This window comes from Chrysochloris asiatica, unplaced genomic scaffold (assembly GCF_000296735.1).
Source record: "Chrysochloris asiatica unplaced genomic scaffold, ChrAsi1.0 scaffold00239, whole genome shotgun sequence".
In the NCBI taxonomy this organism is placed as follows: Eukaryota; Metazoa; Chordata; class Mammalia; order Afrosoricida; family Chrysochloridae; genus Chrysochloris; species Chrysochloris asiatica.
This window is the reverse complement of record NW_006408757.1, coordinates 540,316-552,491: the sequence shown is the minus strand read 5'-3', so window position 1 is coordinate 552,491 and position 12,176 is coordinate 540,316. Positions and strand designations below refer to the sequence as shown.

Sequence of the window (12,176 nt, the reverse complement as noted above, 5' to 3'; positions counted from 1 at the left end):
CAATGAACAGCTACCAAAAGAAAAGAATGTCCACACCTTTATCTCAGCGGTTCTGCCAGGCGTCTGTGGCTGCTTCGATCCTTCCCCCACTTGGTGTCACCCAACATGGCGGCTCCTGGAGCAGCCAAGTGTCCCGGACTAGAAAGCAATAGATTTCTTGCTTCTGCCACAAATTCCCCCAGCTACAAGCTTTCCAACCTTCTAAATATTCCTTTATATGTGGTTCAGAGTTCTGAGACCATACCCTGAGCCTGCTTGGTTGGGTATTCTGTGTTGTTGTTGGCGGAGCTCTTTACTACACGTCCAGCCGATCCGCCGTCTTGTTTGTTCTCTAGTCTATGAGAATTTAAAATTCTGTTTTATATGTTTTGCCTTTTATCAGAATTCTTCTAAAATGTTCAGTAATGGTAGGCAAGCACCATCTAGAGTTTGTTTGTTTCTTCTATCATGGATGTGTGGAGTCCACAAAAACTTTGACATTACCTCCCAGCCTATCCTTATTAAAAGTCTGGATATACAGCTGACATTGTTGGAGATGCCCAGAATCTCCAACAATGTCAGCTCTACACCCAACCTTTTAATAAGGATAGTTTGGATGGTAATGGCAAGTTAATCCTGGATTATTTTTAATCATCTAGGCATCAAATGGCCTCAAATTCATGACACATATTAAGTCCTTTTTCCCATAAATTTAAATTTTCCTGTTTTAATTGTTGTTGTTAAGTACCGTTGAGTCTGTTCCAACTCATAGCAACCCTATATAGGTTTTCCAAGGAGTAGCTGGTAGGTTTGAACTACCAACCTTTCATTTAGCCATCCAGTGCTTAACCTACAGTGGCACACCAGAACTCCTTACCACCCAGCAATAACGCTTTTGACAACATATAATGAATGTTAAGGACTATATGCTTTTTTACCAGAGAGTGTACACAGATTTTATCTCTGTTAAAAATTAAGCAAAAATAGTAGTTTTGCATAGTTTCCATTCAAAGTCTCATCCCAAATGAATGATTCCCTTTATTGTAGACTGTTCTCCCCTAGCAGAGAAGCTGATATGGTGTGGTACTTTAGGATAAGTACTGGACTACTAACCACAGGTTGACAGTTCAAACTCACCAGCTGCCTCATGAAAACCCTATACAGGGTCACTGTGAATCAGAACCGACTTGAAAGCACTTAACAGCAATAGCAGAGAAGCTGTATCAGATATTGTGACTTACCAGAGGTCACAAGAAATCATGTAGTGATCTAGAAATAGAAACCAGAAACCTTTATTTTGAGTCTCTGAATTTAAAAACAAAAAATTCTACTACTAAGAAGAAATTAGGCTTGTTTGACATTCTGGGATAGTGAATGCAAGTCCACAAAAACTATTAGGCAGATGCCATGGTCTGTGAGGACCAAGAAGAAGAATAAAGCACAGGTGCTGCCTGCCTCCAAGGAGTTGATAATCCATAGTGGGGAGAGGTTAGGTTAATGTTGAAAACTCAATCCAATGCAGAATGTGCTATGGACACTCAGAGGTCTGCAGAGGTCATCTTGTCCATCTTTCTAGCCCTTACAGCAAGCAACCAGCACAGGGTCCTGCATGTGATATTTAGGCAAGTGCTATTTGTTTAACAAGGGCCATAAGAGAGGTACTAGCAGAATGCTTTGGGGTTGGTGGAGAAGGAGAGACAGCTTTGCGAAGGAGGTGACATTTGAGCTGTGCCTGGAAGGATGGGGAAGTTTTTTACATGCAGCAGGAATTGGGGAAGGGCCTTTCTTTGCAGGTCTCAGAAAAGAGCAAAAGCTCCAAGGTGGGAGACAAAGCATGGTATGATTTCAGGAGGCATAAAACAGTCTAGTGTGGCTAGAGAATGGGAATAGTAAGAACAAAGGCTGAAGGGAAAAGCTGAGACTTAAGCAGGGAGAACCTTGAACAACAAGCTAAAGAATTTAGTAGTGGACTATCATGAAAGGTTTTGAACAAGGAAAGTAATACCACCAGGATACGGCTTCTTGCTATATCGTCTTGTCCTGCCCAACTAGGCCTTCCTCGCCTTGTTGATAATGGGAAGTTCTTTTGATTGTTCTGTTTGTATGTAGCTTGGTTTAGATATTTTATGTGGTTTCGTTTTTTGGCCTTTCCCTTTTCCTTACAGTTTTTCACAGCATATGGTCCTGATTATGTGCTGGAAATCACGCCAAGCTGCCGGCCAGACCGCAATGAGCCCCACCGAATCCAGAAAATCCTCAACTGTATCAAAGGTGAGCACCACCCCTTAAGTCTTGTTCTTGTTCCACCCAGCTTGTAGTGGCCCCTCAATGGGGACTTCTCCAACTACCATTTGACTTTTGGTAGATAATTGTTTTTCTGAATTGGAAGAGAAACCTCTTCTTGACCTGACAGTTTGTACTTGGAATTCCTCACTGGCCACTCTGGTTGATAATGTAATTTGCCTGGCTAATGTCACCTTCAGAGGACAAAAGATTCAGCTATAGACACTGCTAGTGGAAAACCAGTTCTAAACTGTGCCCTGAAAATCTTCTTTCTTCCAAAAGCTAACTATAAAAACCCTCTTTAAGATGGGAGAAGTTCAAATTTATTCAAGCTTGAGATGGGATGGTGACAGCTCCCAGACCCTCTGTTCCAGGAGAGTTCCTTGATACAACAGAGTCTTAAGAGACTACAATAAATAGTCAGGGCTTCTGATATCTTTGGGAGTGGATTCCTAATCTCATCCAGAACACTGAAAATGGGGCTGCTGCCTATCCTTCTTCTCCTCCCTAAGGCTGGCCTAGAATTGTCTGGTCTCTGGATAGAGGAGAAATGGCAGTCATCAGGTTGATCACACTATCTGCTAGCTAGTATTTGGAGAAACTATCCTCAGCTTTCCAGTAGACACATCCCACCCCCACCCCAACTGCTGCTTTGCAACTCAACGTGCTTTGTCTACCATTCATTGTAAATATTTTTAGCGCTCATTTTCCTGTTTAATTGAATTTGTATGTATGTGTACATAAGTATTTGTAGAGTTTTAAGTGGCCATGGGTATCATATTGCCCGTCCAGGATAATGAAACTTACATTTATTTAAAAAATGAACAAGATAACACCAGTTCACTTGTCTTTGATTCCCTAACTAGAAGGGAATCCAACATGAAAGGGAGGTCTGTTCTGCTCTGGAGTTTGTCTGAGGGAATACATTGTATCCTGTGGATCTTTGCTGAGGGTTATCTTGAGGCCCACATCTGCTAGCAAAACCTATTCTATGACAACAGCAAAGTTCATAGGCAGGGACTTCACTTCCCAGACTCCTGCTCAGAGAAAATTGTCTAAGCTAATAAGTCATAGATTCTTAAGGTTATGTACACAGCAAGGCTTAGCGCCCCTTCTAAAGTGTCGCATACCCTCAACCTTCTTTTGATCTTATAGTTTCAAGCCACATTCCTCTGGCCTTTCAATGGCCCAAACTCCAAAGTCCTCACTTGCTAATCAAATCCTCCTCCTTTGTCCAACCCTTAAGACCTGAGAGTCCTTCTATTTCTGTCCATTCTCCAATTCTTCCCTCTATGTTACAGCTCTGATTAACCATAGGAATCCTATCCTAGTGTCTTCGCAGACCCAGGAAACATTTTCAGTTTCCTTGGGGACCAATCCTGAACCAATTTTTCTTCTGCTTCTATTTCCAACCTTGCCATTTTCCCCCAGCAAGGTTCTAAATCCTGATAGAACACAGTAAAAGTAATCAAAACTGAAAAACCAAACAAGTCTCTGCAGTTTTTCCCTCACACCTACATATTGGCAGATATCTGTGTGCCCTCATGCTTTCCTGCATGCATACCCAGACACATACCTTCCAGAAAGTAGTGCTATCTTGCTGTTGAAGAAATGGTAATGATAAGTGAGAGAAGACATAGGGAAAGTTATTCAAAGGGAAGAAAACTAAGAAAGGTAAGATACCCAAAAGAGGAATGAATTTTAAAAGACTTCATATAAGGGACTTGGATGTGAATTGGTGAAAAATAATGGAAAATTAAAGGACCTGTAGGTTACATGTAAGTCAAGATGTTTAAAGATGCTAACAGATTAAGGACTCCTGGTGTGGCACTGCAGGATCAGCACTGGAATGCGAACCACAAGGTCAAGGTCGGCAGTTTAAACCCACCAGCTGCTCCTCAGAAACCCTGTACAGGGTCGCTATGAGTCAGAACCAACTCCACAGCACTTAACAACAACAACAGGTTAAAGCAATATTCTGATTGTAACAATGAAATTAAACATGAAAAAATGCATAGGCCAGGACTTGGATTCTCAAAAGCAATTAGACATATGAAGTGAAGTAAAAAAGTATTGCTACACGTTTATTCAAAACAAAATGTCAAAACAAAGATGTCTCTGTGATCCGTGGATAGCTGCAGACAAGCTCTCTCAGTAATTAATACACGTCTTAGTCTCATCGTTGTTGTGCCATCAAGTTAGTTCCAACTCATAGTGCACAACAGAACAAAACACTGTCCAGTCCTGCGTCATCCTCACAATCATTGTTATGCTTGAGCGCATTGCTGCTGCCACTGTGCCAATCCATCTTGTTGGGTGTCTTCCTTTTTTTCACTGATCCAACACTTCATTTTACCTAGCATGGAATCCTTCTCCAGGGACTAGTCCCTACTGATAATATGTCCAAAGTGTGAGACAGAAGTTTTTCCATGTTAGATTCTAAGGAACATTCTAGCTGTACTTCTACCATCCCATGGTACTTTTAATATTCTTTTCCAGCACCATAACTCAAGTGCATCAATTCTTCTACAGCCTTCCTTATTCACTGTCCAACTTTCATACACAGATGAAACTATTGGAAAAGCCATGTCCTGTGTCAAGCACTCCTGAGTCCTCAGACTAAATCTTTGCTCTTGAACACTTTGAAGAGGTCTTATGAAGCAGATTTGCCTAATTAGATCCATTGTTTGATTTGTTGACTGTTGCTTGTTTGGATTACTAATACATATTTACAGCTGTCTCTCCTCATTTTGAGTTGTGCCCCATCAACAAATGAAGGTCCCAAGGTTTTACTCCATTCATTTCATCACAGTCAATTGTACTTTGAGGGCACGGCTGTTCTCTTGTCAAATTTTGAGCACCTTCCAACCTTCAGGCATTGTATCTGACAATAATCTGGGTTGTCAGTTTGCCATACTGTGGTGTCTTGCATATTGCTGTGATGCTAGAAGCTATACCATGGATATTTTAAATACCATCAGGGTCACCCACGGTGGACAGGTTTTAACTGAGGTTCCAGACAAAAACAGACTAGAAAGAAGGAGAGACCAACTACTTACAAATATTTAGTCACTGGAAACCTTAAGAATAACAGGGGAACACTGTCAGCACCAGAATATTGAATATTGAGAGGTTATGAAGAACACCAGAATATTATCAGATATAGGTTCAGAAGATGAGCCCTTCAGGTTGGAAGGCACTCAAAATGAGACTGGGAAAGAGCTGCCTCCTCAAAGTAGAGACGACTATGATGGTGTGAATGAAGTAAAGCCTTCAGGAATTCATCTGCTGATGGGGCACAACTCAAAATAAAGAGAAACAGCTGTAAATGTCCTTTAATAATCAGAACATAGGATTACAAAGTATGAATCTAGGAAAATTGGAGATTGTCAAAAATGAATTGGAACACATAAACATTGATATCCTAAGCATTAGTGAGCTGAAATGGAATGGTATTGGCCATTTAAAAAAAAATCTTTTATTGTGAATTATATGATAGTTTACATGGGGGAACTTTAGTTTTACATTCATCCCATCGTATATCATCCATTGCCATGGTTCCAATCCCCTCCATGCATCATCAACCACCCAAAGGGTATATCCCAGAAACCCACCCCTACACTTCCCCCTCCTCCCCCCAGTATTCCGCCCACAGTCCCTTTCCCTCTCTGGGTCCAAAGTCCCCAGTCGCTTCATCACTCCGCATCATCATCTCTGCCTCCATCTCAGGCATCTCTGTTTCTCTGGGTAGGGTCCCGCTCTCAGCTCTTCTCCATTGATGGTCCCAGAGGTCTCCGCTCCTATCCTGGAGATTTAATCACTCCCTTCCTTGTTACAAAACTTCTACCTTTGCATTTGCAACCCTCGTAGTCCGTCCTGATAAGCATTATTCACTACAGTATCATGAGTTACCCATGTGTATCTCCTTTCATCAGCTCTGCCCAGACAGACTGAATAGTACCTACTGGAGATTCTGCCTTCCGCCATGCTCCCTAGCACTCGGTTCCCTCTTGAAAGCTTGTAAGCCAGTCACTTCTTGCCTTTGTAGTCCCCCCTCCCAATTTGAGTATCCAATGTCCAAGCTGCCCTTCTCTGTCCACTCTGTGTTTGTGGGGTGTGTGTGTGTGAATGCTTGTTGCTGTGAGGATTTGTTCCCTCTTTTGAGTTGCTACTCCATAGGTATAGGTCAAGTTCATCAGACTGTATTAGCTCACTCATTTTTTTTTTCCCCTCTTCTTTCCTCTCCTGGTTGAGCTCCGATCGTCCAGTCATCTGGTCCAGGTCACGTGGGTATCATTTGCAAGTGTGGGCACTCCTGTGCATATGTCCTCTCTTCCCATTAGCCGGTAGCTCCACTCTTCTCTCAAGTCCTCCGTGGCCACGCCACTGACTCTGGGCCCAAGAGTCCCCAGGTTTCTTCACACTGCTTGTATTGGCCATTTTTAATCTGATAATCACATGGTTTACTATGCTAGGAATGACAAATTGACTAGGCATTGCATTTATCATCAAAAAGAACATATCAATATCTGTCTTGAAGTACAACGCTGTGATAGGATAATACCCATATGCCTACAAGGAAGACCAGTTAATACAACTATTACTTAAATTTATGCAGCAACCAATAAAGCCAGTGAAGATGAAATTTAAGAATTCTACCAACCTCTTTAGTCTGAAATTGATCAAACAAGTAATCAAGATGTATTAATAATTACTGGTAATTGGAATGCAAAGGATAAAGGATCAGTAGTTAGAAATTATGGCCTTGGTGACAGAAATGATGCTAGAGACCACATGGTAGAATTTTGCAAGACCAATGACTTCTTCATTGCAATTACCTTTTTTAAACAACATAAAAGACGAATATACACATGGATGGACCTCACCAGATGTACTACACCGAAATCAAATTGACTACATCTGTGCAAAGAGACGATGGAAAAGCTCCATATCTTCATCCAAAACAAGGCCAAGGCATACTGTGGAGCAGACCATCAATTGCTCATAGGCAAATTCAAACTGAAGCTGAAGAAAATGAAAACAAGTGCATGAGAGCTAAAATAAGACCTGAACATAGAGATCATTTCAAGAACAGATTTGATGCATTAGACACTAAAGAGCAAAGACCAGAAGAGTTGTGGGATGACATCAAGAACATCATTCAGGAGTACAGCAAAAGGTCATTAAGAAGGCAAGAAAGAAGAAAAACACTAAAATGAATGTCACAAAAGACTCTGTAACTTGCTTTCCAGTGTGGAGATTCTAAAGCAAATGGAAGAAGTAAGGAAGTAAAAGAACTGAATAGAAAATTTCAAAGGTCAGCTCAAGAAGACAAAGTCAAATATTATAATAAAATGTGCAAAGACCTGGAGTTAGAAAACCAAAAGGGAAGAACATGCTCAGTATTCCTCAAGCTGAGGGAACTGAATAAAAAATCCAGGCTCAACTTGATATATTGAAGGATTCTATGGACAAAATATTGAATGATGCAGAAATCATCAAAAGAAGATGGAAGGAACACACAGTCATTGTACCAAAAAGAAATGGTTGATGTTCAGTTTTTTCAAGAGATAGCATATGATCAAGAGCCAATGATACTGAAGAAGAAAGAAGTCCAAAGTGCATTGAAGGCATTGGCAAAGAACAAGGCACCAGGAATTGATGGGAATACAAATTGAAATCTTTCAGCAAACTGACGAAGCACTGGAGGCACTCACTCATCTATGCCAAGAAATTTGGAAGACAACTACCTGGCCAAAGATCCATATTTGTGTCCATTTCAAAAAGAGGTGACCTATTCAAATGCAGAAATTATCAGGCAATATCATTAATATCCCATGCAAGCAAAATTGCTAAAGATAATTCAGAAATGATTGCAACCATACATTGACAGAGAACTTCCAGAGGTTCAAGCCAGATTCAGAAGAGGACATGGAATGAGGGATATTATTGCTGGTGTCAGAAGGATATTGGCTGAAAGGGCTCTGAACAAATGGGAGTGTTCCAGAAGGTTATTTGAAATGGGGATGCTCCAAGATATAAATTAGATAAGTCGGGCCTTTTTGGAGAAGAAAAGACTCAGGAGGGATGTGCTTTTTACTTCATACCTCTGAAAGGCTGCCACAGAGCAGCAGGAGTAGTCAGGGTCTATGTGGCCTCAGGGGACAGAGCTAGACTCTATGATGGATATTATAAAAGGACAGATATGTATTCAGTAGAAATAGAAGTAAGAATTTTCCAACAGTAAAACCTATCCAAAGTAGAACTGACTGCCTGTGGGAAAAAAATGAGGTCTCTGTGAACCTAGAAGCTAGACAATCACTGGGCTGTTGCTTTTGCATCAGGGGAATGGTGATTGGACTAGATTACTTTTAAGGTTCCTTTCAATCCTTTAAAGGATTTCTTTCCACCCTTCTAGGATGCTGTATGTTAAAATGACAAAAAATTAAAAGAATATGTTGAGAGCTCAGGGAATTAATAGATGAGTTACAGTTGTTGGATGTGGGGAGGTAATGCTGTGTATAGAAAAGAATTGATAAGGAGAAGAGGAGAAACTAGTGATAAAGAATGGGTGAGGAGGGGCCAGGGAGGGCAGACAGCAAATATAGTACTAGTAATATTCTGACTTTACATTTCCAGCTCTTTCATGTTCTAATCATGCAAATTAGCAAAACACGAATCCAAAACCTGAAAGAAATTTATCTAAACCTAGAAGAAAAGAAGCTAGAAATAATTCCAAATGTTACTAAAAATGATCAGGCTAACCTGCTATACTGAGACAGTGCCCCTCCAACCTATTGATGCACGCTGCCATTAGATAGTGTGTTACCATGACAATGGTCAGTGTGGAAAAGACTGCTGAATTCTCTTGCATTCTGAAAGATTTTCCTGAACTTGTCTACAAGACTGTCATTTATTTCTGCGTATAAAAACCTCAGCAAACCTGGCTGGCCATTTGTCACACTGCCCACACCCCGATTTTAGGGGGGAAAAGTGGGAGATAAAAAAAAAAAAAAAAAAAGATTGATTCTGGGATGTGAGATGGCAATAATAAGAGTATGGACAGATTCAGGTACACTCTGTAAAAAGGAGTTTAACCAGCATGTCTAGTATTTGTTAAGCCTTTGACCACCACATACCTTAGAAGCCCAAAAGAAGGGATTTTAACCTATTAGAAATCAAACCTGAGAAAGCTGATCTTATAAAAGATGCATTCCACATGCCACAGAATGATTGAAGGGGCAGGCAAACTTAGACCTCGTCTTATGTAATCTTTACTACCCATTGATCTTTCCAAGAGGAAGGGGGGAAATGCAACCTTGGAACTGTTAGCTTCATACAGAGAAAAACTCTCTTTTGCTTCCATAAATAGTTTGTGTATGTGTGTTTTCCCTGTCAAGGGGTTCTCTTGAAAATGTGTATTACCTTTGAGGGCAGTAAGTTTATGGTAGTGAGAGAGGAACAACTCAGAAAAGGAGGATGGGAATAGTTGCCCAACTTGAAGAATATAATCGGTGTCGCTGAATTGTGCATGGGGAAAATATTGAATTTGTGTGTGTTCTGCTCAGCAACAACAAAAATAATAAATTATTTTAAAATATGATTTTTAAAAAAAGATATGTTCACAAGGAAGTATGGGTTAGTGAGTGATGGGTCTACCTAGTTCATGGCCACTATTGTAAAGTTGTCCTAGCACCATATTCATGCTCAAATTGGTTTCCTTTCCTCTGGTTGACTTATTCCAAAGAAATTGCCTCACAGTGAACCTTGTAGAGTTGATCAATCCCCAAAGAGGATTAGATCTCCAAACCTAAAATGGAGTCTTGGTATGGCACTGTCAGATAAGCACTGGACTGCTAACAAGGTCAGCAATTCAAACCCACCAGCTGCTCCTTGGAAACCCTGTACAGAATCACTATGAGTCCAAACTGGCTTGATGGCATTTAACAACAAAATCAAGATGTGTAATTCTTTTTATATACTACTTAATTATATTTGTTAATATTTTGTTGAGGATTTTTGCATCTATAATCATGAAGGGTGTTGGTCTATAGTTTTCTTTCTTTCACTTTCTTTTTCTTTATCAAGGTAATACCAGCCTTGTAAAATTAGTTGGGGAATATTCACTCTTCTCTTTTCTGGAAGAGATCGTAGAAATAGTTTTAACTCGTCTTTTGCAATTTTGTAAAATTCTCCAGTGAAACCATTTGAGCCTGGAGATTTATTTTTAGGTGGTCTTTAGTTTCTGATTTGTTATCATTTTGGTCAGAAATACACTCTGTATAATTTCAATATTTTAAAAAATTTGTCAAGAATTATATTATGGCCCAAGATATGATCTGTCTTGATATTTGACTGTGGGTGCTTGAAAATAATGTATATTCTGCTGTTGCTTGGTGGAGTGTTCTATAAATTTCAGATCACTAGAAGAAATAATAGATGACTTGGACTTCCTAAAAATTAGGCACTTATATGCATCAAATGGAGTCCTTGTGTGGTGCTGTGGGATAAAGCACTGGACTGCAATGTCAGTGTGAACCACAAGGTCACTGGTTCAAATTCACAGGGTTGCTATGTGTTGGAACTGATTGTAGCACTTAACAGCAGCAATAATGCATCAAAAGATTTTGCCAAAAGAGTAGAAAAGAAGCCCATAGACTGGGAAAAATATTTTTGGAACCACATATCAGACAAGACACTAATCACTGAAATTTATAGAGAACTGCATTGTTTCTACAGGAAAAAGACAACCCAATTAAAAAATGGGCACAGAACATGAACAGGCATGAAGACATTCAGGCAACCAAAAAACATATTAAGAAATGTTAACAACCATTAGCCATTGTCGTTGTTGTTGTGAAGTGCCATTGAGTCAGTTCCAACCCATAGCAACCCTGTATAGGGCTTCCAAAGAGCAGCTGGTGAGCTTGAACGGGCGACCTTGTGGTTCAAGCCAACTTTGCAGTCCAGCACATTAGCCCACAGCACCACACCAGGACTCCATTAGAGAGATGTAAATCAAAACAACAATGAGATATCATCTCACACCAACATTAATAGCAAAGTTGAAAACAAGTGTTGGTGAGGGTGTGGAAAGACTGGGACCCTCCTACATTGCTTAGGTTCAACTGCTGTGGAAAAAGGTATGCACTTCCTCAGAAAGCTGGAAATAGAAATACCTTATGATCCAGCAGTCTATCTACTTGGTATATATCCACAAGAAATAAAAGTCAGGACACGAGTAGATATATGTACACTGATGTTCATCATAGCACTATTCACAATAGCTAAAAAGATGGAGACAGCCTAAATGCTCATCAATGGAAAAATAGATAAACAGACTTTGGTATATATACATAACAGGATACTATGCAACCTTGAAGAATAATGGTAAATCTACAAAACACTTCATAACATGGATGAACCTTGAAGACATTATGCCGAGTGAAATTAGTTAATCACAAAAGGACAAATATTGTATGAGAACACTATTGTAAAAACTCAAGAAAAGATTTTCAAACTAAAAGGAACATTCTTTGAAGGTTACTAGGGTTGAGAGGCAAGGGAGAGTAATTCACTGGCTAAAGGGTAGACACATGTTAACTCAGGTGATGGGGAGGGCAATATACAAGAAGGTGGGGGGCAATATACAAGAAAAAGGGAAGTTGGCAGAAGAATGATGAAGAGAGATGAAGACTCAAGGATGTATGCAAGGGCTAAAGGGGACAGAGGTAAATAGTGATATATACACAATCTTGGAACCACAGTGTTCTGCAGGTAGATGCATGGACAGAGACACAGGTTGAATGGGTATGGGATGAAAAGTGATATATATATATATATATGTTTATATTTATATATCCCACAAATATATCCATTTAAATATGCATGGGTAACCTCAGGGAGGAAGGGGA

General features: G+C 40.0%; 1 protein-coding gene across 1 annotated transcript in view; it reads left to right on the top strand.

The window, feature by feature from the left end:
* Positions 1-12,176, top strand: part of LOC102820342 (histone deacetylase 8-like) — a 508,909-nt gene that overhangs the window by 455,574 nt on the left and 41,159 nt on the right. The window contains exon 9 of the mRNA XM_006873407.1: positions 2,145-2,250. Coding sequence (XP_006873469.1) covers positions 2,145-2,250 — 106 coding nt within the window. The remainder of the gene's footprint in view (positions 1-2,144; positions 2,251-12,176) is intronic.